Source organism: Melanotaenia boesemani, chromosome 11 (assembly GCF_017639745.1).
Source record: "Melanotaenia boesemani isolate fMelBoe1 chromosome 11, fMelBoe1.pri, whole genome shotgun sequence".
NCBI classification, from domain to species: domain Eukaryota; kingdom Metazoa; phylum Chordata; class Actinopteri; order Atheriniformes; family Melanotaeniidae; genus Melanotaenia; species Melanotaenia boesemani.
The window spans coordinates 26918276-26944019 of NC_055692.1; the positions used below are offsets into that span (position 1 = coordinate 26918276).

The 25744-nt window shown below is 37.3% G+C and overlaps 6 protein-coding genes across 9 annotated transcripts in view; 2 read left to right on the forward strand and 4 right to left on the reverse strand.

Moving 5' to 3' along the window:
- Positions 1–166: 166 nt before the first annotated feature.
- Positions 167–7477, reverse strand: hps4 (HPS4 biogenesis of lysosomal organelles complex 3 subunit 2). Of its 3 annotated transcripts, none has more exons than XM_042000518.1 (13): positions 7003–7477; positions 6022–6107; positions 5656–5746; positions 5379–5522; positions 5184–5291; positions 4939–5055; positions 3360–3454; positions 3177–3249; positions 2647–2771; positions 1871–2516; positions 1623–1749; positions 1266–1377; positions 167–1012 (listed from the first exon to the last, which is right to left on the reverse strand). In XM_042000518.1, exons 2-13 carry the CDS (start codon positions 6051–6053, stop codon positions 841–843), a joined length of 1842 nt encoding a protein of 613 aa, XP_041856452.1. In that variant the 5' UTR covers positions 6054–6107; positions 7003–7477; the 3' UTR covers positions 167–840. The 3 variants fall into 3 exon arrangements, with proteins under 3 accessions (XP_041856452.1, XP_041856451.1, XP_041856450.1); XM_042000517.1 differs by lacking the exon at positions 7003–7477 and adding an exon at positions 6197–6354; XM_042000516.1 differs by lacking the exon at positions 7003–7477 and having other exon boundaries at positions 6022–6356.
- A 566-nt stretch (positions 7478–8043) lies between these two features.
- On the reverse strand, positions 8044–11248 carry LOC121649136. The gene is made up of 7 exons (XM_041999732.1): positions 10955–11248; positions 10683–10857; positions 10072–10142; positions 9757–9930; positions 9570–9667; positions 9415–9486; positions 8044–9319 (listed from the first exon to the last, which is right to left on the reverse strand). The coding sequence occupies exons 1-7, from the start codon at positions 10974–10976 to the stop codon at positions 9176–9178; spliced, it is 756 nt and encodes a 251-aa protein (XP_041855666.1). The 5' UTR covers positions 10977–11248; the 3' UTR covers positions 8044–9175.
- Positions 11249–12423: 1175 nt separating this feature from the next.
- LOC121649694 (cytochrome c oxidase subunit 6A, mitochondrial) lies at positions 12424–14384 on the reverse strand. Its single transcript, XM_042000698.1, has 3 exons — positions 14237–14384; positions 12838–12980; positions 12424–12720 (listed from the first exon to the last, which is right to left on the reverse strand). The coding sequence occupies exons 1-3, from the start codon at positions 14334–14336 to the stop codon at positions 12631–12633; spliced, it is 333 nt and encodes a 110-aa protein (XP_041856632.1). The 5' UTR covers positions 14337–14384; the 3' UTR covers positions 12424–12630.
- Positions 14385–16644: 2260 nt separating this feature from the next.
- asgrl1 (asialoglycoprotein receptor-like 1) lies at positions 16645–18216 on the forward strand. 2 transcript variants are annotated; one of them, XM_042000353.1, is made up of 7 exons: positions 16645–16861; positions 16941–17033; positions 17114–17200; positions 17302–17343; positions 17429–17568; positions 17678–17793; positions 17900–18216. In XM_042000353.1, exons 1-7 carry the CDS (start codon positions 16786–16788, stop codon positions 18051–18053), a joined length of 708 nt encoding a protein of 235 aa, XP_041856287.1. In that variant the 5' UTR covers positions 16645–16785; the 3' UTR covers positions 18054–18216. The 2 variants fall into 2 exon arrangements, with proteins under 2 accessions (XP_041856287.1, XP_041856286.1); XM_042000352.1 differs by having other exon boundaries at positions 16646–16861; positions 17299–17343.
- Positions 18217–22787: 4571 nt separating this feature from the next.
- On the forward strand, positions 22788–24016 carry pla2g1b (phospholipase A2, group IB (pancreas)). The gene is made up of 4 exons (XM_042000049.1): positions 22788–22885; positions 22966–23122; positions 23210–23337; positions 23725–24016. The coding sequence occupies exons 1-4, from the start codon at positions 22849–22851 to the stop codon at positions 23847–23849; spliced, it is 447 nt and encodes a 148-aa protein (XP_041855983.1). The 5' UTR covers positions 22788–22848; the 3' UTR covers positions 23850–24016.
- A 1089-nt stretch (positions 24017–25105) lies between these two features.
- prkab1b (protein kinase, AMP-activated, beta 1 non-catalytic subunit, b) overlaps positions 25106–25744 on the reverse strand; it is a 4976-nt gene continuing 4337 nt past the window's right edge. Inside the window, exons 7-8 of the mRNA XM_042000048.1 lie at positions 25691–25744; positions 25106–25394 (exon numbers count right to left, since the gene is read on the reverse strand). The exon at positions 25691–25744 is cut by the window's right edge and continues 15 nt beyond it. Coding sequence (XP_041855982.1) covers positions 25317–25394; positions 25691–25744 — 132 coding nt within the window. The 3' untranslated portion in view covers positions 25106–25316. The remainder of the gene's footprint in view (positions 25395–25690) is intronic.

A 25744-nucleotide genomic window follows, 5' to 3' on the forward strand; every position in this document is an offset into this window, starting at 1 on the left:
AATACATATTTACAAGCAAGAGTAGGCTTTTTAAAACGGCATCTTCATGCCATTTTGGAACCATGCACTAAACAGGGTGGAACCAGACTGGAAGGTCACATGCAGGCCTCTGATAGCTGTGGCTACAAGAATGTGTAAAAGCTGCTTACATAAACTCAAAACAGAGTGGCTTATACACTTATTTAATTTGCACTGCAGACAGTATAGCCTACCACAGATACCAGCAAGCTTTGTGCACTCCATAACTAACTGGAGAAAAGCAGTTCAAAGACATGTTTGTCATTTATATAGTAATGGCTTGGAACTAAATATTTAATTACATGGAAAAATATTGGACAAACATACCATTTGGTACAGTGGGAAACTGAGAGCATCACAGTGAGATGGCTGCAAACTATTTGCAATGAACACAGGCTTAATAACACAGTTACAGCTCCATACAGAGGCTAATATCTGACAGCATAAAAGAAATAAAGTTACAGTAAAAAAAAAAAGAAAAGAAAAAAAGTGTAAATAACTGAACTTATAGTACACATAAACTCTTCTACCTAATTTTAAACAATCATTTCAACCATCTTACATTAACAATTATGACACTTTTCTGCTTAAATTCAACATTTTACAATGGAAATTAGTGCAATAATGGTTTTATAGCACATCATATTCTTATATACAATCTTTAGTGGGGAAAGATAAACTCAGCAGCCATAAAAGAAACCATTTAATCAAATTCTACAACCTCCCGAATTTGTCTTTTAAACTTACTTACATGCTAGTTCTCTACGTTTTTAATTACAACTTCTTATGAGTTTTGAGAGCTGGTGTCACGATACCATCCAGTCAGAGCAGGTTAACCCCGTGTTTCAGCAGCCTGTGCCGGGCTTTGCTGGGCAGCGAGAAAGCACTGTCCTGGTGGTTAGGGATGCCTGAGTTCCTCAATGCTCCCCCGTGCTGCTGGAAGTAAGTCTCCTGCGCCACGCTGCGGGTTCCATACACAGCAGTGCTCGCACTCCTGCCGTGAGAATTTCATAGAAATTTCAAGCTTTTAGAATGAGGACAAGGCAAGACAGAACAGAGCAACATATTTAAGAGACCGTGGAGCAAATGGTAAAGAGTTTGACCTATGCAAGTTTATGAAAGAACATTTAAAAATAAATGTGATGTGAATTATTACATATGATTAAAGGACAAATTCACTCCCCGCCCCAGCTTCTCCCGGAGAAAAACAAGAACTCCCCCGACCGCTATGTGACAGCCATGCTGACCTGATAATAGCCTCCTGCAGAGTTTCAGTGTTACAGAAATGCGAATGAAGAAGTGATGTGGCTCTGACAAAAGGATGCTCTGGGGCTCCCCCTGGTCGGCCAGACACGTTGGCTGCAGAGACACACAAAAACAGAGGACCATTAACCTGTACAGGCATGTCTGCTGCACAAAGGAATACTGCTCACAGTCTCACTAATTAGTCGTTAGCTCATGCAAGCACAAATATGAACAACTAACCCCCCTCCCCCACCCAGCACCCCAAGTAAAGTTGCAGGGGCTTGTAATCGCTAGAGCAGAAAAGTGAAAACTGGGAAGAAAAGAATGGGAAGCAAAAGAGAGTGATCCAGGGGCCTTACTTGTCAGGGTGCTCTGAATGCAATCAAAATGGGCAAATATGTAGGCCCCTGGAGCACCTGGGGGTCCCGGAGAGATGCTCCTGAGATGGGCCTCAAGTCCATTGAGCGAAGCCAGGCTGCTGTGATACTGGACACATAAAACCAATAAAACTCAATGTTAACATGAAAAAGGTAAATAACTGCACTAATGTATTCAAATTTTTATTTTTCTGCAGTCACAGAAAACGTAGAAATATTTTTTTTCTCACCACTTCCTCCATAGAAGCAGTGTCACTCATAAAATGAGGCTCCACCAGCAAAGCCAGAACCAAGCTGTTGACCCGGTGCATGTAAAGCGTCATGGGGATCAGTCGACTCTCATCTAAGCTGTCAAAGGCGCAGGAGGGAGGAGGAGGGTGCCTCATCTCTGCCTTGTGGCCTTTACCACTCCCACAGCAAAACCTACTATCTCCCACCACCATCTTATCGTCATGTGCCTGCTCATTCCCAGAATCAGCTCTTCTGTAGTCAAACATTGGCCCACAGGCAGTTTCTCCATCTCCATCACCATTTAGATGGGGGTGGTCCTCAAACACTGAGCCGTCTCCTTCACTTTGTGTCTGGCTGCCTCTACCTCTGCTGTTGTAAAAGCTGTGATAAAATGAGTCTTCAAGGGTTCCCTCCTCAGGTTCATGAGAGACACTTCTATTGGAGGGGTTGGGTGAATCAGTGGTTTTCTGTGACAGAGCTGGGCTAAAGACAGAATTATCTGATTCTGAAAGGTGAGGGCTGAGGGACAACTTCTGGGAGGAACTTGGATCAGATGGCTCTGACTCAGTGGAGGGTGTGTCTGATAAGGTTCTGGAAAGGCGAGTCCTCTTTGGACGAGCGTCTTTGAGTGGCGTAGAGTGGGAACTGGTGGGTGAAAAACCATTTGAGACAGTCAGAATCCTCTGGGAAGGTATCTCAAGCATTGTTTAAAAAAATCTTGTTAAAGTTAAATATATTCTGTGTAAAGGCGTTACTGAATTTCAGGGGTTGCTACCTGAAATCTTTGTCGACAGGAGCAGACTGCAGGTACTGGAGCTCAGACCTGGTTAGAAATACATTTGTGGATATGACAGCACCACCAGTTGAACTGGATGTGCTTGGGCTGTTGGACCTATGTGCCTTAACATAAAAAAAATTAAAAGTTGCTTTATTTCCTGTTGAAATAATAGATCCACATTATATTTTCTTATTTACAATATACACATATTTAGAAATACTCAATACCATGCTGACTTATGCCTGTACAGTGAACTGTGACAGAGGTAAGCAGCAAGTTCGCTTGATGCAATGCTTGATGTTATGCCTGCTAAGTAATAACAAAACCTACAAATCATCAGCTGCAAAAAAATATGTTACCCTGGGAAATGGAAAACCTTTCTCACTTGTTTCAGGGATTTATGAATTCTGCATCATATTTGATGAGTATTTGATATTGTGTTTAAAAGTTAAGACTAAACTGTATGCAGACCTTCAACAGTATAAAAAATGTAAATTAGCAACTATGAAAAATACTGCTTGTCCTACCTTGGCGTAGGATTCACTCTCATGAACCATGACCTTCATTGTGAGCTCTGGAGGCATCTGTGTGCTAACAAGTCTTAAAGATGGAGAGGGAACAAGAGTCTGATTTCAGAAGTCGTAATTAAAAAAAATATAAAAGAAAAACAATTGTCCTTGAAAGAGAGTAATTTTTAAATGTCAGCTCACCTTCCTTTGAAAAGAATGCAGCCTGCTAACACTAGGGGGCAGCGCTGGCATGCCTGAAGAATGAGGGCAGCTTTGAGGAGGAGAAGTGGGTCAACCTGGCAGTAAGAACAAAAATGTGTTACATTTAGGTTCATGTGAAAAGAATAAATTAATAAAAAGTGATACGTAGAAATTTATTTAAACTACTACACTAAAAACACTTTATGTGATGGATAAGGGATACTTAAAAGCTAGAAAAAGGTGACAGCACATTTTCACTTTTTATTAGTTCCATGTATTCTGCAGGTATAGAAATACATCCTCTGATGAGGAAGATTTCAGACTAAAAACACTGGCCATCCCTAATGAGAGGAAAAGACGTTGTTATAGAGAATATAATTTTATCTAACATAATGAGACGGCATCAGGCTTTTTGGAGAATAGTTTTTCAAAAAGACCTACATCACAGCTTTGCATGAGCTCTTTTCTTTAGTTCTTATAAATTTGTCTGACCATCATTCCTTAACCTTGTGACATTTTGCAAAGAGTCAAGAGAAAGTGCCAGTAGCAGCTAACTTCTCTTGATTATTCGACTGTACAGGTGTACCTTCTTGTCTGGGTGGCAGCATATGTTGCACCAAAGCGGTATTGATGGTTCAGCATTAATAATTATGTCAAAGATGTACGCACCTGCATACAATTAGAGATGCTGGCTTTTAAACTGCCCCCTCACAAACTGGATTGTCTCCACTTAAACCTGGAGGACTTCACAAAATTTCTTAAGAGTTTCAAATTTGGTTTATATAGACCACAGGACAGGTTTCCAGTTTGCCAAAGTTCAATTTAAATAAGCTAAGGGTAGAGGAGAGAGCTGCAGTGCCTTTGAGTCATACTTACATAAAGATTTTTTTTTCTTTCTTCCTTTGTGTGTAAAAGTTTTAGTGAGCATTTGCTCAGTGCTAGTAATTTTTCCTAAAATACTGCATGGTTGTGTGGTGGTTAGCACCTCACAGCAAAAAGGTTCCTGTATGCATTGGTTCTCTACAGGTACTCCAGCATCCTCCCACAGTCCAAAAACAATTATGTTAGGGAGATTGGTGCTTCTGAATTGACCCCAGGAGTAAGTGTGAGTGGTTGACTGTCCTATTTGTCTCTGTGTTGGTTTGCTGTGATGGACTGGCAACCTGTCCTGGATGTAACCCACCTCTCGCCTGATAGCAGCTGGGATTGGCTATAGCCCCTCTGCAACCCTAAATTTGAGTTAGCAGGTATAGAAAACGGATAATAATTTCAACAACAGAACTATCTGTCTTTAATTTGGTGCTGCTGCTGAAGAATCTAAAGGATTACAATCAATCTGGCTCAGTGTTTTCTCTTGCATAAAGATTTTCAAGATTGTTTTAATCTTTTAATATTATGCATTCTAGATTATGAAATGCTTAAAAGTGTAGTTAGTTGTTGAAATTTTAAGTGTTAAGACAGACTGAGCCCTTACACAACACCAAATGACACAGCCATATCCTGTCTCCAGTGAAACAGCAGTATTAGAAAAGCCACTGCAGGCCAAAAAAGCAGAACTCTGACAACATTTTGTACATACATTAGTTGAATCAATGGTCCTCAGGCTGCTGAAGGTGTTGTATAGCTCTGAGGGTCCTGACTGCAGGTGTGAGAGGTAGTACGCCCACTGAGCTGCCAGAGTTTCCTGACTGTTAAACTACAGTGCAAAGAAACGAGTAAATGGCAAGGAACATCCTGTATTAACCTCTTCAATCATTTCTGTAAGTTGATGAAATTCTTCCTTAAGCTTTAAATATGATACAAGTACAGAACTGTAGGATGTACCTGATAGCTCTGGCGAACAGAGCCGTGGTAGAAACAGAAAAGGTTTATGAGCTGATCCAGCAACTCACAGATACTGACAGTAGGGATGTCCACTGAGCAGCCCAGAGCCTGGCATGATAAATAGAAAACACATCCTCAGTGTAGCCACCTCATGAAAAGTCTCTAGATTTTACTAGTTAACTAGTTAACACACACCCAGAAGAAATCATCCTTCATGCGGATGGCAAACTTGCTGCGGCGAAGCCTCAGTGTGCGTACAGGAGAAGAGGAAAGCTCAGAGACACAGCGGCCCACCCCAGCCAGCTGACCGCAGAGCAGCTCCTGCTTATCTAAAGGGGTCTGACAGAAATATGCACAGGAAAAAAAGCTGTCTAGTTACACTCTAGCTGAAAAATTAAGCATAGAAGACTTATCCTCAATACACTCCCATCTAATTAACTTCTTTATAGTTTACAGGTTGTGACAGTCAGACCTCTTCAGGGTAGAAGTAGCAGATTCCTTCTCGTGTAGGGTCACCCTCTTCTGTGACCTTGGATCCATCATAGAGGAAAAAATAATTACACCTGAAACGTGGACACACGTTTGTTTAGGAGATCAAATCAGATGCTGGCAGAGGATTCAGACAACTGCCACACATTTGCAACTTTAGACAAAAATAGATTGACAAGAATAGCCAAATTACAGACACTGAAGCAATCAAACCATGAATGGTAGCCCATTAATTTTAGTGCCTACATAACCATCATATAGCCTACTAGTGAAAAGTTGTGCGTTTATGAGCCCATCCAGCAGGATGTAGCACCACCCTGAAGTAAAAACCTGTCTCTGACGATCTTACCTTCGTGAGCCTGGCGGCTTAAGCTCTGCCATCAGTTATCTTTTATCCATGTATGTCCGCTCCAGCAGGCTGAGGATGCACTTTGACTAAAACCAAAGCAGAATATTTCAAACGCTTTATCGCAAACCCTCCCACTACACGCAGTGACAGCTGTTTGCGTCAAGAGCGAATTTACCTGCTACAACTACGAAAAACGCGCAGTGTTCTGAAGTTATTGCTTTGTTATAATCGCCATTAAAGTTGTATCGCTTTGTCAAACTAAAGGCGCAACTCGAGGAATGCTTGTAAGTCACACGCAGTGGAAGTCATGTGAAAGTACGGTAAGCATAAAAGGACAAACTACTGCGTCATTCAGAAATATTTCTCCTCGAGCTTTTTGAGAACCACAAATGGTTGGAGCTAACAAGGAGAATTACTTCAGTGTTTTAGCTAAAGTTCAGTTTGAGAATAATTTAATATGTTTACTTACTATAAAAATGTTATGTTAAACTTCAGTGTTGCAGCGTTTCAAAGCTGAAAGTGAAGCTAAAATCATTCTTTTCAGGAGTGAATTATCTGGGATGATTATCAGAGCACAATAGAAATAATAGATGGATAGTGTGCTTTTTCAATGGAGATGTAAATTAGTTTATGTTCTGTATTTCACTGTTCTTATAGAGTTAAAATAGAGACCGTTCCACAAGGTATATATATATATATATATATATATATATATATATATATATATATATATATATATATATATATATATATATATTACAGTGGTGTTTGCCCCCTTCCTGATTTCTTATTTTTTTAGCATGTTTGTCCCACTTGACTGTTTCAAATTTCAGATCAGATCAAGAAATTTAAATATTAGTCAAAGACAACAAGTAAACACAAAATGCAGATTTTAAATGAATGCTTTTATTATTAAGGGAGAAAGAAAATACAGACCTACACGACCCAGTGTGAAAAATGTGTGAGATGTATTTTACATACCTTACTTGTAACAAGTGTTACTGCTGCCTTTCTGTCATCTCCAACCAGTCTGTCCATTCCCATCTGACCTCTGACATCACCTAGGCATTTTGGTCCAGACAACTGCTGCTCACTGATCACTCTCTGTAAACTCTAGAGATGGTTCTTTACGAAATACTCAGACCATCTATCTATCTATCAGGCTGTCTTCCTGGTGTGTAAGTACCAATGCAACAACAGATCAACAGTGGAAATAACAGAATTATAAAGTTAAACAAACACTACGAATCGGATAAAGCTTTGCTAAATTGTCTCGGATGATGTCAGCGGCTGTTTCGTACCGTTTTATGAAAAAATACACACACACTCACACTGACATGTAAAATCCAGGGAGTGATATATATGTACATATTAATGTAGTACATATACATTTAACTATAGTAAACAATGTACATATAAACATGTTCTTACCAAAATATGTGTTCCTAACATATCTAAAAGCAGAGGATTTTTCCTTGTTGACACCATCACAGTGTCGCTGCAGATCTTTATTTCGGTGTTCGATTAAATATGGCTGCGTGAGCCGACCATGGACGCGCACAGATCTGTTAGCCAATGGCTTCAGTAAAGCGCGACCAAACTGGAATCAGCTAATCGGGGACGAAATTTGTGGACACACTTAACCTTTTCAGATAGCGAGATTATAATTTCTAAACCTATTTTTGGTCTACTCTTGATCCAGTTCCCGTATCGGCTCCGAACTTGAATGCAGCATTGCCGATGGGGGATGTCCGTCAGGCGTCCTCGAGGACTGAGGCGGCGAGGGGAGCCGTACAGTACTCTGAGGAAGATTTGCGATTTTAAAACACCGGTTTTTCTAGAATAATCTCCAAAACCTGATGGCTAATAGGCTCATCTTACCAGAGAAAAAATAATGAAAGAGTCACACAAAGCAGCAGTAAATAAAGAGGGATGGACTGACCGTATAAGCCCCCAATTATAAGCTTTACACATACAATACTGGTAAACTCAACATTTTCTTTAATTCTTTTCATTTTTTCTGGACCATGTCACATTAACCATGTCATATTATTTTTTTATTATTAATATTTTCCGTGTTAAAGCCTAATCACATGTGCAAAAATCATAAAAAAAAAATCTAAAGTCTAATCGCAGCAACAGAATCTAATAAATATTAAAACAAACCAAAGTACATTTTAAATAAATGGTGATGAATATTAATGACAAACAATGGCAACGCTGATTAGAATATGGAGCAATTCAATATGTTTAAAAAAAAAGTTACAGTTAAAAATATATACATTTACATCTTAACCTAATACACTTGAGGCATTTAGAAATAATTCTACAATATAAAGATGCAAGTACCATATCATTTAAAAACAAGTAGCACATGCTGCTGCTGCTGTTGCAGCTAGAAATCTATTTTGAATTTTTAACCTCATGTTATCTGTAATTTCCCATTGTACTACAAATATTACAGCAGAGTGAAGTCACAAAAAAAATCAAATAATAGAAAGCAAAACTGCTTTTACAATTCAAAAAAGTAAACTGACCTCAAACCAACATAGAAATTTTCCCCTTCTTCGAGTGAGATTCCATGAAAAAACCTCTGAAATAAGCAAGGAGTGAAACTGGCAGAAATGCAGGCTAGCGGACTGCATTGAGATGTGATTATTGTTTCCAACAGCAGCAGATTACATTCAGAATGCAAAATCAGCACCTGCCAATCAATAATGTTGGGTTATATACACTGAAATAAAGGGTTGCTGAGGTATTTCGTCATTGCCATATGAATGCCTGGAGATTATGCAAAAACTGTTGTCATATGAAAAGTGTTAATCCAGATTTTTAGATGTGGAATCTCCATCTGATCTACACTAAACTTCACTGTGGGCAGCTGCTGCCAGGCAGTGACACTCCAATGATGGCATAAGTAGCTACTGCTGCATGTAACACAGTAAAATATTTTTTAAAAAACAGAAAGGGTCACCTCTTCTTGTAAACATGACCAACCTAATAGTATAAGCGCACTGCTGGCTTAACTGCAAGCAACACATGCCAGTCTGGGTGTGCTGTGATAACGATGGCATATCAGTTTATGCAGGTAATGAGTGAGCGATATAGCTTATCATATTGTAAGGGCGAGATAAAAATATGTACAAATTTACAATCACATCAGCTGTTTATCAAGTAATAGAATTTCTTTTTCCAGCTTCCTCATTTTAAGTGCTCTGTAAGCCATCTCTTGGTCCCGGTTCTCCATCTCCTTTTTGAGATAACAGCAGTAAAGGGCCCTTAAGTCTTCTGTTTGCTTCTGAAAAAAAATAAGATATATGCACATTTATTAATCTGGCCTTTTGTTATTATCAGTGCTGAGACAGCATTATCAGCTTGTCTCATGAACCTCACCTCTGCACTTCTACCACCAGTTGTAGCCTCTGCTGAACTGCCGACCTCCTGGAAGCTACTGCTATTTAAATCCTAGAAACAAAAAAAAGACAAAAAAAGTTTGATATTCAAAGAAAAAAAGCTTTATTTAAAGGAGTATATTTACATATCCTTACCCCTTCAAAATGAGCATCACTGATGTCTGTCTCATCACCACTCAAACTTTCTGGTTCAGTCTTTGTTACAGGCAGGAGGAGGACTGGGTGGCCTGACACTTTTGAGGTGGGAACAGCATCAACTTCAGCCACAGTAAATTACAAGATGACTTTTAATAGTATTAAAAAAAAAAAAAAAAAAACCTACCACTCATAAAAGAGCTATCAGATCCAGTTATGGGGGCAATACAAGCACCTCCAGGCAGAACCTCAACTCTGAGAGTGCTGTCTCTGTGCTGCAGCACATCCTCCTCAGCAGAGGTCAGAGAGGGGGTTTCTGACCCCCCCTCAATCCTTATCACCTCGGCCCGTTTTCTTTTTGCTGCAGAGGAGGCAGACTTAAAAGTTAAAATTCTCTCTTGGATGTTAGTTTTGAAAATACATACAGTGGTGAAAAGGAAGTAAAGCAAATAATAATACAAATATTGTGGGGGGAAAAAATGTTATTTTTACTTAGGAATACCTGTTTGGACTATGTTCTTGTGTTTGACTTTTACTTGCTGCCATGTCCTTTTATAGCCACTGTCTGAAACACTGTAAACACATGGAAAACTGATTGTTTTATATAGTAAATAAACGGCACATAAAGTAAAGAAATGTGTGTTTGGTCAATACTTTTTTTGTTGTAACAAGGCTTCTTGGAATAAATATTATACTGTTGGAAAGCGTATTTATTTTCCCTTTAAATAGGGCCATATTTGAAAGGAAAATGCATTTGTGGGATTAGCAGCAGAGATGAGTGAGTTCCCATGAAGAACTTGACAAATCTTGTCTTGCCCAACAACTTGTTTTGAGTTTCTCAGATTCAACGTTCAAGATTAAAGCAACTGTATTTCTGGTAGCCCAAGAGTTGACAATCTGCTACAGTGGTCAGAAGATCTGGCAAGTTTTTTTTTTTTTTTTTTTTTTTTTAATAGGCCCAAGCCACACTCTGCTGCTCTGCCACTCGTGTTTTTCTTACAAATGTAGCATCATTTAAAAGGTAAAAAAAGACAGGCTTCCCAGCAGTAAGATTTCTTATAATAACAATTTTACGAGCAAACTACCCAGAAATGTATGAGCAAGTCTTCTTACACATTTATTTGATCAGCAATCCTTTGCCAGGCTTCCTCTCTCTGTTTGGAGGCACAGGTTGTGTTGGATTTAGCTGTCAGGATCTCTCGTTCTTCTTCATACAACTTCAAAATGAGCTCCTGCTCTCTAGAACTGAAGAAATGCGCCCTTTCTTGTTTTCTAATCAGCTGTAAATCTATTATCAGAACAAATGAGACGTGCGTGTGTAAGAGCCAGATGTGATTTTTATTCACTGTTTATACGTTATGAGATCTTGAACGAGGTCTCCTCACCTCTGTCTGGGCTCATCATCATTGTGATCCGCGTTTCCGTGTTCGACTGCTCTCCCCTTTGTGGCGGAGCGAGTGCGCGCAGTTATCCGAGATGTTTCAATGCCAGATTTAGTAATCAAATCGTAACCCACCTCCGTGAAACGGTATAAAACCCAACTTAAACGATTCGTCAGTTGGATCCAGCACGCGTCATGCCATAAATAGTCGTCCAAGAGATGGGAATGAGGGAGAGAAAAGCGTAGACATCAGAGGGAATATCGACTATCTTTGTTAACCCAGGATTTTCTAATTCGGCTTAAGGCGCGTTCACGTGAAAGAGGTGGAGTTTGTAACAAAGGACGAGTCACATGTAACAAAGCGTCACATCATACCAGGTGATTAAGAGCTTCATACACAGATGGGAAAATAAATAAATAAATAAATACTAACGTACAACATGGATTCTTAGAGTCATTTATCCACATGTGTGATATTACATGTTGAATACAGCGCGAGCCGTTGCCATGGTTTCCTGAAGTAAAGCCTGCAGTATGCTTAAACAGGGAGATCATAATGATCAGATCCACGATGTCACATTAGCTACGGGTCGATGAGTTTTTTGTCGAATTTTAGGGGGTGTGGGGTATTCATAGAAAGTTTTTTTTTAATGAGACTTTCAGTTAACATGTCACAGATGAAAATTCTCATCTGTTTATAATATGGTTGTTACATTCAGCTGATTACGTTGTGGTTTTATTATGCTCACCATCACACTAAAGGAGCAAAACCTGGGTCAATAATTAACATCTCATGTTGAGAATCCAAACTGTTTTGCTATAAATGGCCATTATATGGCAATCAGAAATGTATAACTTATTCTCATTTGTTCTGCTTTCTATTTACCTCCACTGAACTAATTCTCTGCACTTCCAGTTTACAAAACTTTTCCATTTGGTGGCCTCAATAGTTTTAGATTAACATCACATGCTAACACATTTATAACTAAAGAGAGAAAAAAACATAATGCATGCAGTCAGATATTAAATAACACCCTGGATATTAAGTTTACATCTGACTGAACTTAAATTTCATTTCATAAACACAAATATATGCAGAAACTTTAAATATGTCTTAAGTATACCTTCAATTAAGTTCAAGCAAAATTACACCAAATGAACTGGTTAACCTATTGAAACATACTTTCTAAAAATGTTCACGTTGCATCAGATTAATGGGATATAGTTACACTACAGAACTTTTTGCTGCAGTGGAAGGAAAGCATTAATAAAGCTTCTGTTTTAAGCATTAGGCGACACTAATAATCAAGAATGTTTAATACATCTATGACTTAGGTTGATAAATAGAATTTAGCCTAAAAGAAACCCTATAGTGAATTTTCTAAGAAAGGGCATTCTTATTAACTATAAATAAATAAATAAATAACTTGGAGCACATCACAACCCACAAAAGACAAAAAATAAAGACTGAGGTAATAATAGTTACTTTATTTATGTTCATTCAGTTTAAGCTGACATTTTGTCTAATGATCCAGAGCTGTGGAATTATTGTTTCAGGTGCCGCATGTTAAGAGCACAGAGGTAAACAAGATAAAACTGGAAACGGTAAACTGGAAAAATGCGAGTGTGGTCCTGTAACAAAATGTTAAAAGACTTGAGCTTAAATGAGGTCTGGAGAGTTTAATCGTCGTGCCCCTCATAACCATCAGGAAGGGCATTCACATGTGGGTTGTGAAAGAGTGTTTTGTTGCCATCTCCCCAGGGAAAACGCTGCAAGGGAAAAGAGTAAGAAAACAACATTAAGTACAATAAGAGAATAATTCATTTATTTTTTAATCTGGTGGCTGAGATGGGCATGTAAACCAGCAAATTATAAATTTGTCAGACCTTGGAACGGATGCGAAGGTGGGGGTATGGGACAAACTCTGGTTGCTCATGGCTATGCTGCTGCTCTTTCAAAAACGTGTTCAGCATGCACACCCCAACACCAGGCAGGGCAACCACGAAGGTGAGGATCTTCCATGTTTTAGCTGGGAGGAAACATATGCATTTCATAAACCAATAAAAATCACACTCTACAGGCAGAAGACAACATGAAAATGTTATACAATGAGACAAGACTTCTAACAGACTCTCACCCAGTCAAATACATCATGGGTTTGTCCACTTTTACCTCAGTACAATATGCACCTTACTGCTTTTGTAAAATATTTTGTCATTACTGCACTTTGTGCATTCCTTGTATGTATTTTGTATGTTTGTCTCAGTGTTTATTATTCTTCTGTTTTACTACATTATGTACAAGAATCCTCTCATTTCTCTTTACATCATTTTAAGCAAGCAACACTGCACAACTTGAATTTTTCTGCTGCCAAAATTCAACTAGATTTTGTACCATGCATTTTTTATTTTTATTTTTAAATGCCACTCTTTTCAAAAACAATTCTGGTGAAATCAGCCCAGCTAGAAAGTGGGACCTTGGGAATGAAAAGGGCTATGTTTTGGTCTGTATGTGTTCAAAACACTTCATACATAAAGAGCTGATAGACACCATAGAACTAAAACACGTATTTTGTCCCACCGTGGGATCTTCTTAATATATGATCAGTGTTATTTTTGTTATGTTGACATAAATAAAAATAACATGACAGTCAGCTTTTAAAATATGGGATCTCATCTTATACATTTGTAATTTAACTGAAAAATATACTAATAGTCTTATATTCTTCTAAACATTTATGCTCACAATTTCGCTTTTGGATGTCCATTAAACTGTAAAAACATATTTATTTGATTGCCCTCGCATTTTTTCCAACCTTACCTCTCCTCTTGCTACAACCGTTTGCTTGACCTCCTAACTTTAATTGTTGCTTCTCATTTTAAAACGGTTAGTTTAGATTTATAACAGTTAGAACAATCAAAATATCAAGATATATTGTTCCCAATAACACTTACCTGATGTGTGTTTGTTGCCCTATAGCTCCCTATACGTTTCGTTCGTGACACTGTCACCTTTTCAAGCCACATTAGGTTAGCAGATTAAACTGCAATTGATAAATGTCGAAACTTTTTGTGTGACTGAGTTCAAGACTGAAACGACGCTGTGTATTTAGTTAGAAATCTTGCGTTTACGCAGCAAAACCTCGACTTCTGTTCAAGGATGTACAGCTACAACAACAGAAGCTAATGCTAACTCAGCAAGGTCACATTCAAATATCAAAAATTGCCCTAAAATTGAGCAAAAATTAAATAAAACCGATAACATATTGTGAAGGTTAACAATTACCTGAGTGCTCGCCATGCTCGGCTACAGCAGAAAGCTGGCGCCGAGTCTGGGCCAGAGAAGATCTCAACAATAATTGAGAAAAGCGTCCGAGAGCCGCCATTTTCTTTCTGTGAGAAGTTGAGACCGGAAGGAATTTGTACCGAGACGTCACGCGGAGACGCTACAACGCATAGAGAAATGCGCCGTCGCTGTATAGACGTACTTACGTATGTACATACTAGTGCTACTAGGCCACCAAGCGGTATGAACGGTATTCTTGTGCTAGAAGTCGATGAAAATAGCGTCATCATCTAATTTGCATAAGCAACCCGATGCATATAGACATATAATGGATGCTACTGTGGAGACGAAAATAAAATAAAAAGAAATTCTTCGGTCAATTTTTTTTGTTTGTTTCTTTGTTTGTTTTTGTTTTTAAATTGTATTAAGTGTAGTTTGTTTTTAATAAGGATTCTGCAAAATGTGACAACACTTTTAACTTTTTAAATACTTTTGTCCACACTCTTCATTAAGAGACATTACTGTCTAGTCATGAAACAGATGTGATCATCTCCAGAAGACCAAACCTCCTCAGAGAGTTTGTGGACGGGGGAGTGGTCTGCGCGGCACCCACTCCTCACTGAGAAGAATAAACTACGTTCATTCACGTCAGTCTCCAAAAATCTCCAATAATTCCACGAAAAACTCACATTTGTCGCTAGTCGCTTTTTTGAAAAAATGTCACTAGAGGGCTCTGAAAACTCGCAAAATATAGCGACAAAGTTGGGAACACTGTTTCTTTCTGCCATCTAGTGGTCAGATAGTGTAAGTAGACAAATTTCAAATAGGCGGTGTTTCTGAGAAAGAGTTATATCTTTTATCTGTGACTGTTATTTTCTGTTCATATTTTTGATAACAGAGTGAGATATAGTTGCTTTTTCTTAATCTAAGAAAGGCATTATTATGTAGCCGAGTTTACCATGACATAAACTAACAATGTGGTACATTAAGTCTTTATAATTATAAACTGAATTTCTGCCTTCTTGTTGAGACAGTAAGTACAGCATTAGTCTAGTTGTTAATATTAACTTAGTCATTTTATGCTAAATATTACTTGTAAATATTTTTTGTATAAATAATACATCATTCCTGAGTGTTAATAAGTGTGAGTTTAGAGTTTTTTTTCCTGATATGATAAGATGGACCTTTGAGTCTTGAGGAATTGAAAGAGGATGTTGTCTTCTGCAGCAGCAGCAGAAAGATGCTTCTTCGCTTATATAGCTCAATTAACAAAGACATGATTTTCACCCACAGTCTGACTCAGAGGTCCAGAAAAGTTTATGATAGTAAAGTAGACCTTACGTGTAAGTAGCTACTTAGACCTTTAAAAATAACTAGCTATGTACGATCTTAAACTGTTAAAACAAAATGATAAAATAATTAACTGAAAATAATAACATTTTGAAATACATAATGTGCAAAGTTGGACATACAGCTGAAGCTGAGCCATCAAGGCAGAAATTCTCTTAAATGATTTGAAGGATCCCTTTATGTGCATAAACAGGTGCATTTGTTTCAAAAGTCACTGCCTACATACTCCCACACAAAAATCCACAAAAATATGTCCCAGAAACTTTTCAACTTCAAAGTTAGACACAACAGCGACCACTTTAAATTGCACAATAATGAAAGAAACATGAAAAAATTTTAAAGGTTTTCAAATTTAGTAAATTTTATTTTCATTTATCACAATATTCATAACTGAACTTAAAACCTACACCTAGACTGTAATAATCAGTATATAAAATATATAATCTTTCTCTATACATCACAATACCGTGCCTTGATTTAAAATTAACTATGGAAAAACAATACTACTTTTTAGATTACTGGATGATAAAAAATAATTCTCAAAGCCAATCTCAAATCTGTATGCATCACAATCTGGATAATTATTATTGTTGTTTCTTGTCTCCAGTTGTGTTTAACATGAAGAAATGATAAATACAAAAGGAGAAAAAATGATTACATAAATTATGTTTTAAAAGAATAGCTTTTTAATTGAAGTATATGCAGCCATCAAATGTACATATTCCTGGTTGTGTTTATTTGTTTTCACTCTCATGATGAATGATGAGGATCAGAACCAGACTTGACAACAACTTTTGAGGACTTGCTGTAAATGTAGACGTTGCAATTTTGTTAGCATGGCACCAAAGTAATTTTCTTACCGTTAAGGTTTAGGGTCCTGCATTCAAATGTTTTGGTTGAGGTTCGGGTAAATATCTGGCTTAATACATGCAAGTGTCCTTTAATGTTTAATTCCCAGAAGTGAAAGGATGAAGGTTAAAATTGCAGAAGACTATTTATTGAGCTGTTAATAGTTAACATTTGGGACTGAAAACAAGCTAAAGAAATTTGGTTGACCTCTTATCTGCTTCTACACTTGGCATTTGTCTCTGAACAGACAACCTTTGATTGCAAAAGAAAAGAAAAAAAAAAGAAAAAGTTAGTATAGGATTGTTTGTACAGGTTGCATTTAGAACAAAAAAATAAGGATTTGAACAGTAATGGATTCTCAGTATCAACAGTTTGGACCGACTGATGGGACCACTTTCCGTGGGGAGCACAGCACCACACAAGCAGGTAAAAAATCGACATTTTGGTTGATTTTTGTCCCAGTTATTTCAGATATCATTATGAACAATGACACCATATTTATCAGCGCTTTCAGGTATGAAGAGGATAGTGATTTATATCCTTTACAGCATCCTGGTGCTGCTGCTGTTGATTCTGCTGATGGTAACAGGAATAAAATGTACGACTTTAAAGACATTACTACAAAGTTAAGCTAGATTATTGCTACAATAATAATTTAATTGTTTTTTCATCTTGCAGTCTCTCAGATAAACAAAGAAATCTCTGATGTCAAACTTCAACTTGAGACTATCAGCAAACAAAGGCCAGCTTCATCATCTAATGCAGGTTTAAAAGTTTAGCATAATGGTTTTAATATAACAATGCAACAGCAGAACGTATGTTCTTTAAATAACTTATGTGTATTTTTGTGACTTTTGAAACAGCAACATTGCCAGAGAAGTCTTTGGAAAAACTCATCCCAGTTAGAGGTAAAAATGCCTAATGCATTAGAGAGCATTAACAGTTTTTACATCAATCAGACTGTTTGGTCTTTGTTAATCCTCATTAAACCAGGAACATGTAGGGAAGGATGGGTGAGTTTCCAGAGAAACTGCTACCTGCTGTCAACCACCACTGCTACCTGGCACAAAGCAGAGGAGCTGTGTAAATCACACAGAGGACACCTGCTGGTTCTGAACACCGTGGAGGAACTGGTGAGGTTCATTTTACTACAGTTTAGTTCAGTTTAAAAAGTAGTAGTGAAGTAGCACACAAGACTAACTGTAAGCTTGAAAATAACCTGTTGCTGTTTTTGAAAACCAGGACTACATTTCTAGAATAATTGAAATCAGATATAATCATTGGATTGGACTTGTGGAGCGACAGCACGAGGGACACTGGAGCTGGGTGGATGGAACTGACTACAATTCAACCCCAAAGTAAGAGAAATGTGAATATATGCAAACATTAAAAAATAAATAAAATAAAAAACAGAATACATTTATCAGAATGGAAATCACTATGTCTCCTCCTGCCCGTGTTCAGTTTTTGGGATGTAGGTCAACCTGACGACTGGGACTACAGAGAGAACGGTGAGGACTGTGGACAGCTTCATGGCTCTGGAACACGCAAACGCAAGTTGTTAAATGATGCAGACTGCAAGCAGTTGGAAAGGTACATCTGCGAAACTAAGGCATGAGACACTGCTGACATCCGTGAGATGATGACCCCCTTGCTAATGTGCCTGACCTGTCGAAGTGGGACAACATGGTTCAAATGCCCACAGATGGAGTTTCTGTTTGTGAAAACAACTTGCAATCAAACATGTAACACATAAAGCGATTAAACATTTATGTACTGTCTGTGACGGTTTTCTTGCGCACTTTGTGTTAAAGATACAGAAGCAACAAACACCCTCTCTCTCTCTGTCACTAATGAGAGCTTAGCCTCCACATTTAGCCCCAACTTTAAACTGGAGGTGCTGAGAAAAGGAAGACCAAGATAAAAAAAAATGACTTCTCCTTTCCTACACAGATAGATGCACACATAAGAAAACAAATTAGGAACATTAGGCAATTGAATCAAAATCCTTAACAAACAGAAGTAACCTGGTTCACTTCTGTTTGTTTTTCTTTGATCCTGATCAATGGTTCATGTTCTGCAGACTCAGATACACAGAGCGATCAGAGTAGCTGCAATGCTGTCTTCTGTCCACCAGGTGACAGGAGTCCCCCATCTTTCAGATGTCCACTAAAAAAACTCCAGAGTTCTGTAAGGTAGAACTATCATCAGTTGTGGTCATTTTAGTGCTCCATCCACTGAGCATAGTCCCTGCAAGACCAGTTGCATAGTAGCCTGTGTTGTGGTCCCTGTTATCCACATCATATACTGAGCACTGCTGAACAAAAGAAATGACTTTTATAAACTTATTTCAGTGTTTTAAACAATACGAACAAAATGCCATTGTGAGTGCAGGAATCTGAGAGAAAGCTCTTTCAGAGTCCTATCTGTACAGCACAGCACCACTAGAGTTAAGTCAGAAAACACTGAGACACAATGAAGATGTTTCAGATAAAGTTAATTAACAATCTATTACATTTATCATATTAAATCATAACATGCCTAATAATAATTATGCATACCTCTGTCGCTTTAATTATTTTTCACATTTATTATCATGAGAGCTGTCATTAAATAGAAAAGGAAGGCAGAAAAAAAAAACGAGATAATCCACTACTGAGTCACATGATACTGTTGTAGGTCACAGTTATAACACTACAATGATAAAATAACAGAAAAGCTGAGTTCTGCAACTCTAGATTATGCAACATACACAGTTTTAGATTTTAAGTATGGTGCATACAGCCATGTGTGCATAAATAGTGCATGCAGACAGAGAAATTTGTATTAGCACAAATACACATAAATGCTTTTCACTTTAGTTAGCTCAGTGTCTTGTCTCAGTTTTTTCTCCCAAAAGATAAATTAATATATTAAACAATATATGCAGATGTTTAATACAAACATCTTGTGTGGTTAACCTGCAGTGGAAAGCTGTGGGAACCGCTGCAAGTGCCAGATATTTGCACAGGTGTGTGAAGGAGAGTTCATTTTAATTTAGAGAGAGACAATTCGGAGTGGCCAGAAAGACACAAGGTGATATACAGATAATATTCTGGGATAAGGAGGTATAAATATCAAAATGAAAAAGGAAAATCTATTCCATGACCAGTAAGCCAACACGTGGGGGAACTGTAGGTACTCAGACTGGATCGCTTTGTCATGTGACATCTTGCTGGGATTCTTAGTGTTTCCGTTAGTGTTTGTGTTTTCATCTCTTATGCTTTGGATGTAAAATCTGTAAAACATTTAGATAAATGCTGCATTCACATGAAAATTCCAATGAAAGACGAAGTATTTAAATTAGATTTTAAGTGTATGAATCTCCCACCTCCTTGTTTTCTTCTCCTCTGCTTTATCTCCCCTTCATGTAAAAGCAAACTGCAACAAACTAGGAGTTCTTCCAACTATAACCACGAATGTGACATCTCCTCTGCTGCTACTTGTCATTTGTAAGACAGATATATATATATATAAATAAATAAATAAATAAATAAATATTTAGAAACGTTTTTTTTTTCCAAGTAATCCTTTTTTATCTGATTCAGTGATGTCTAGCACGTCTGTTCCAGCTTGTATGGGTGGTGGAACACAGCTGCCCAAAACCATATATGGCAGTATAGGGAAATGATCAGTTGTGTCCAGCCAGGTGTTAGTCCTCCAGCACATGATGATTACTGCTGCTGGTGTGGCCTCAGGGCATCTGGACATATAGTAGATGAAGTGGACAGGTTGGAAGCAACAAATTGTGCAGTTCTTAAACTTGATTAAACTGCATGTCTCTCAAACATGCAATTGTATGCTTTTCCTGTTTTATTCTTCAGTGCTGTCAAGCTTACGATAAATGCTGTGAAACATGCTAAAACATCCCAGATAAAAATAGGTAGCTATAAACCATAAACATACCATAAACAGATGGCCTGCTCAGGTAAAACTATAATGTGTTCATTGTAATTCCAGTAACAAAAATGTACAAAAATAAAATATACACACTTTAAATTTTTCTGGTGTAACCTACAACAGTAGCAGTGTGCAACAGCTATATGTTTCTGATGTTAACAAAATACATTAGCCTTCCCCACGGCTGTTTAAAGAGTTGTCTTTTGGTGCACAAAACACCCCCCTATAAAACTGGCATTTTATGTATATATAAAATGTGTTAACTATATTATCTCTTTGTGTTAACATTATTTCATGTTTGGTTATTAATGAGCTCCTTTCTTCCCATTCTCTAGACCGGTCTGAACATTGATTGAGAAATTTGAGATGTTATTGTGTCTGTCTTAATGAACTTGAGCAGGTAGAGATGCTGAATAATTCAGTTTATTTTTTTAAACACATATGATGATGGTCTTGTAAAAAGACAGATTGCAGTAAACATTTGATATTTCTTAGTGAAGGTATTTTAAGTGTTTAGACATAATATAGATTTTTTTCAAATCTATATTTTTTCACCTGTAACTAATGTTAACCAAATTTTATGGCTCAACTGAACCTCATACCACAACTTCACACAGAAAACCCTTCATGAGTTAAAATGCAATGTACTTCAGGACTGTACTAAATTTTATTTTTTGCAGCACAAATTTTAAGGGAAAAAAGACTAGAAGTAAGGATTCAAAAGCATTACTATTCAATAAAATAATTAGCTATTTATTCAGTAAGAATGTTTTAAAGACTCCAATGAATTTCTAGAGCTTAGGGTGATGCCCTTAAATGTCTTTGTGAATGAAAATTATTTATTATTACTGAAATACTGTACTTATTCATTTTATTAATTCAATTATTCAGTCTTTAATCTTTCAATCTAAATATAAAAGTTAACACAGTGGTAACAAAACTGCTGTATTCCAACAAAGAGAAGCATTTTCTATGATAGCCTGATTCACTGCTTTAAATGCTACAAATAAAACTCCACTGTGACTGCAGGAGTCTAAAACTCTTACTATCTACATGCATCAGCACCACCACTGTTAGATTTTCTCTTCTTATATATTGTGATCCGGATTAAAACTATTAGGCACAGTGAAGGCATTTCAAATAAAAATGGTCTGCTAGACCTGCATCACTTTCAACAAATCAGATACATTTAGCTGTCGAGCCAGTGTGACTTTACAGAGGTAAGATGAGTGCTCAGACAGAATTTGTTTTTTTTTGTCTAAATGCCAGGAGGCCCCACATCCCTTCCTCTTTACATCAACATGTACACATGTAGAGTATTATACACACTGAATCTTGAACACAGATACATGCAAACAGTCCCAGACAAGCACAAACATGCACAAATACTTTTAACATACTTACTTGGTTCAGTGTCTTGTTAATATTAAAAAGAAGAAGAAAAGATAAATAAATTAATAAAGATGTCCAATGAAAACATCTCATGTGAAAAACCTGCAGTGGAAAGTCATGGGAACTGCGGCAAGTGCCAGGTATTTGGACAGCTGTGTGTTGGAAAGTTATTTTGTATTTAAATTTTGAAAATACAAACCCAAAGCAGCCCTGTTTGGCCACAGAACAGAGCAGATGTATCACAGTATTCTTTCGGGTTTTTGAAAAATATCTGGAAAGATCTAAATAAAAAGAAACCTGACAGCAAATTCACATGTAATGTATTGAGACTTCACAGACTAAACTATATCCCTTTATTATTTTGTGTTTCACTTAAATTCTCAGTGAAATACTGCTCCATAGACGGAAGTTACTTAAAAATGCAATTTTCCATGACAGAACCACGATGTACGATGCACAGCTGGTGAAGAGTTACTATCTGCCAGATGTTACAACCTGGCTTACAAGGCCACAGCATATGATCGAGACTGACAAAAGTTTAATTAAAAGAAGGGTTTTAAATAATAAAAAATATGGACAAAGTACTGTGAGTTTAGTAGAGCTGTGATGACAAGAGCAGTGAAAAAGTTTCCCAAAGGTCTAACCAAGGAAGCCTGATGCACACACCTTTACAGCTGAAAATAAAACCAAAAGCAATATGAAGTCTGGCCATTGCAGGGCTAAGGATCGCTGGAAGTTACAAAATGTTCATGGTGGAAATTTAATTAAGATTCTCTCAGTTTGTCTTAATACTAGAACAGGTAATGTATATGCACAGTTGTTTTGTAGTGAACTATTTTTTCATTGTCTTATTTTAATCTATCTCTGTGTTTTCATATAATAATGCTATACAGCAAACAAACAAGGATCATACTTGCAAGTGCAGTAGTGATTAAATGTAGTTAAAAACCTCACTGGCAAGTTTTCGCCAGAACCTTGCATAAAGCTCCCACCCCCTTGTTTTCTCCTTATCTGAGTTTTCTCTCCCCCCTTGTCCTATAAAAGCTGACTGCCACAAATTCAGGATTCTTCAGACTGTAGTCATGAATGTAACAGTTACTCTGCTTCTGCTTCTCGCTGGTAAGTCTTCAAATAGCTTTCTGAAGTTGAATCTATTTTTTTAATCTATTTATGGTGTTTGCCTTATGCATCTGTTCCAGCTTATGTGGTTGTTGAAGCCCGGATGCCCAAAGCCGTATGGCAGTTTGGGAAGATGATCACTTGTGCCCAGCCGAGTGCTGATCCTTTAGCATACAATGATTACGGCTGCTGGTGTGGCTTTGGGGGGACTGGAACTCCAGTTGATGACGTGGACAAGTAGGAAGCAATCAGTTTTGTCTATAATTATACATGAAACTGTATCTTTCATAATCTCTATCTTTCTCTGTCCTGCTTTATTCTTAGGTGCTGCAAAGTTCATGATCATTGCTACAAAGAAAGCAGAATAACTCCTGGATGCACGGCTCTGTCTGACCTTCCCTATATTATTGTTTATGATTTCACCTGCTCAAATAAACAGGTGACCTGCTCTGGTAAGATTACTTCTGGATGTGATGCATTCACTCACTCATTCATACCTGAAATCCATACTTTTGGATGTGACTTATAAACTTTTCATTGACCAAATTCCGACACTTGTGTTATGAATTGAAAGAATTAATTTAAACATACAACTGTATGTTACAAAGAAGTCGGTTTTAAGTAAAACACAGATAATATACAGCTTTACTAGAAACACAATGCATGAGACAGGCTGTATTTTTGTGTGTCTAAATACTAAATACACAATAGCTGTTTAAACAGCTATATTTAGGAACTGCAAAGGAACACACTCCACTATAATGATGGCATTTTATGCACAGTGTATAACCAGCCTCTCCTGTTTGCACTTATCTGCTGACTCAACTCTGTCTCTGCAGCTACCAACAATAAGTGCCAGGCTGCTGTGTGTGAGTGCGATCGTGTAGCGGCTCACTGCTTTGCTCAGGCCACATACAACCCTGAAAACAAGCACCTGGATCCCAAAGTCCACTGTGTCAACTGAGCCATGGATCATGAAAAATAGAAAATAAAAATATACGGTACTCACAAATATTTAGGGATATTTGATTTTTTTTGTATGTCAGAATGAACCTAAAATTCATTATGACTTTTATAAGTGAGAATGTAATTTGACCCTCTTGAAACTTTTAAGTGCACATGTACAAGCTTTCAGTGTTTAAGTCCTTATTTCATAACATGCTGTTCTCTAATAAGATGATTAATCACAAAAAAAAAACACACACAACTGAAACAAGTGTCTGGACCACTAAGCGCTCTAATTCAATGACAGCTTGTATCTACACGGTCCTGTTCATCATCCTGTTCACATTTACACACCATTAGACCAAGATGACACTGCACATGACGAGTTAATTATACACTGAAATTTTACCTTGAAGTACCCACCACTGTTAGGTTTTATTTCAGTAAATAATTTTAGATAAAGGAATTACCATCACATGATTCTACTGATATGTCCTACATTTGTGACATAATATCAGCGTCACACCAACTTTTTACATTTTCTGTTTGAATATCCCTTTTTGTGAGCAGTGCACATGCCAGTTGAACTTCCAACTTTTGAGTGCCTTTGTTTGTTTGCACACCAGAGGTGCTGTTGCAGCATTTGAGACTGTGCTTATGTCACTGGTACAAGTTATTTTTACAGACACAACTTATATTTGTACTACCGATTACATAAAAATGCAACTTCATTCCAACACAGCTGTGGTGCAGAGGCAGCAACTTTTGGTGCTGAATGCTAAAATTCCTTTGCTTTAAGTGGTTTAAAGAAACGTCCACAGTAAAAGGCAAGAAGGGACTGAGATGTACTGAGGTGTAGTGGCAGCTATGACATATACCAAACCACGAGAATATTGTTTAGTTCCTGAATGGAAGTATTGTTCTGTTGCTATACTTCCCAATATTTACGGGCCATTACTTTCCTTTGGTCAGGTTTGGACAGTGAAAAGCCATTAGGTTTATTTTAGGTGGTGGCATATTACCTGGAAAGCCACAAGAGAACTAGATGTTTGCCTGAAAAACTTTACAGAATGGGATGGTGTCATCACTTTATTAACCAAGTCAAAGGAGAAGCCTTTTCTTCAGTGGTGGTGACACAGTTTTTACTCCATATAATGTGCTGCTAAGAAGTTAGAAAATCCCAATTTAACTCCCACTAATAAATCTTGACCATGAGAAAATAAAGATATAAAAAATTCTTCTGTGGTAATGACAATAAATAAGTTCTTCCATAAATTAATAAATCAAAATGTGTTTATTTACAGAAAACATTATGAAATAGGATTTACTCAAATATGCTCAAGATTATCAAAGTGGTAAAAAAAATGTCTAACTAATATCAGGAATACATTTTTGTCCAGTTTCAACAAAACAAAACTAACAACAACAACACAGCTTTCACACAATTGATCTTTAAGAGTAAGATGCTGGATTGTGTTTCTGCAGATTATATCGGTTTGTACAGAAGAGTGGTCACATATTTCTTCTTGTATCTGTGTGTAGCGCTGAGAACCATCACCCCGTCCTAAAACACAGAAACAAGAACGGAATTTAAACACAAAATAAGTCTTATACTCAATTGAAATTCAAATTTCAAATACAGCATTTACACTTTTGAATAAAATACAAATCTGCCGACTACTGAAGCTTCGTTAGTTTACAAAAACACCAGAAAGGCTGTATGCAGTTACTGTTTCAACATTTTACACATATGAATAAAAATTACTCATAATATTTATATACATTTTTTAAAAAGACAGTGACGCCTCCATCATTGTGTTGGACAGCTGTGTAAATTCAGGGATGCATTTAATCCATTACCTTGATGGAGAGGGCATAGAGGTGATTGAGCATGACATGGTTAGGCTCTGGAAG

Coding starts and splice junctions, on each gene's coding strand:
- hps4 (XM_042000518.1), bottom strand. CDS start 6,053: ATGGCAGAGCTTAAGCCGCCAGGCTCACGAAG. Junction 5,747..6,021: donor AAGCCGCCAGGCTCACGAAG/GTAAGATCGTCA, acceptor TCCACGTTTCAG/GTGTAATTATTTTTTCCTCT. Junction 3,250..3,359: donor TGCATTCTTTTCAAAGGAAG/GTGAGCTGACAT, acceptor TCCATCTTTAAG/ACTTGTTAGCACACAGATGC.
- LOC121649136 (XM_041999732.1), bottom strand. CDS start 10,976: ATGATGATGAGCCCAGACAGAG. Junction 9,668..9,756: donor TGATAGCTCTTTTATGAGTG/GTAGGTTTTTTT, acceptor CCACCTCAAAAG/TGTCAGGCCACCCAGTCCTC. Junction 9,320..9,414: donor CTGGTGGTAGAAGTGCAGAG/GTGAGGTTCATG, acceptor ATTTTTTTTCAG/AAGCAAACAGAAGACTTAAG.
- pla2g1b (XM_042000049.1), top strand. CDS start 22,849: ATGAATGTAACAGTTACTCTGCTTCTGCTTCTCGCTG. Junction 23,123..23,209: donor CCAGTTGATGACGTGGACAA/GTAGGAAGCAAT, acceptor CTTTATTCTTAG/GTGCTGCAAAGTTCATGATC. Junction 23,338..23,724: donor TAAACAGGTGACCTGCTCTG/GTAAGATTACTT, acceptor CTGTCTCTGCAG/CTACCAACAATAAGTGCCAG.
- asgrl1 (XM_042000352.1), top strand. CDS start 16,786: ATGGATTCTCAGTATCAACAGTTTGGACCGACTGATGGGACCACTTTC. Junction 17,344..17,428: donor AAAACTCATCCCAGTTAGAG/GTAAAAATGCCT, acceptor TCATTAAACCAG/GAACATGTAGGGAAGGATGG. Junction 17,794..17,899: donor GACTACAATTCAACCCCAAA/GTAAGAGAAATG, acceptor GCCCGTGTTCAG/TTTTTGGGATGTAGGTCAAC.
- LOC121649694 (XM_042000698.1), bottom strand. CDS start 14,336: ATGGCGGCTCTCGGACGCTTTTCTCAATTATTGTTGAGATCTTCTCTG. Junction 12,981..14,236: donor CGAGCATGGCGAGCACTCAG/GTAATTGTTAAC, acceptor GTTTCCTCCCAG/CTAAAACATGGAAGATCCTC. Junction 12,721..12,837: donor ACCTTCGCATCCGTTCCAAG/GTCTGACAAATT, acceptor TTTCCCTTGCAG/CGTTTTCCCTGGGGAGATGG.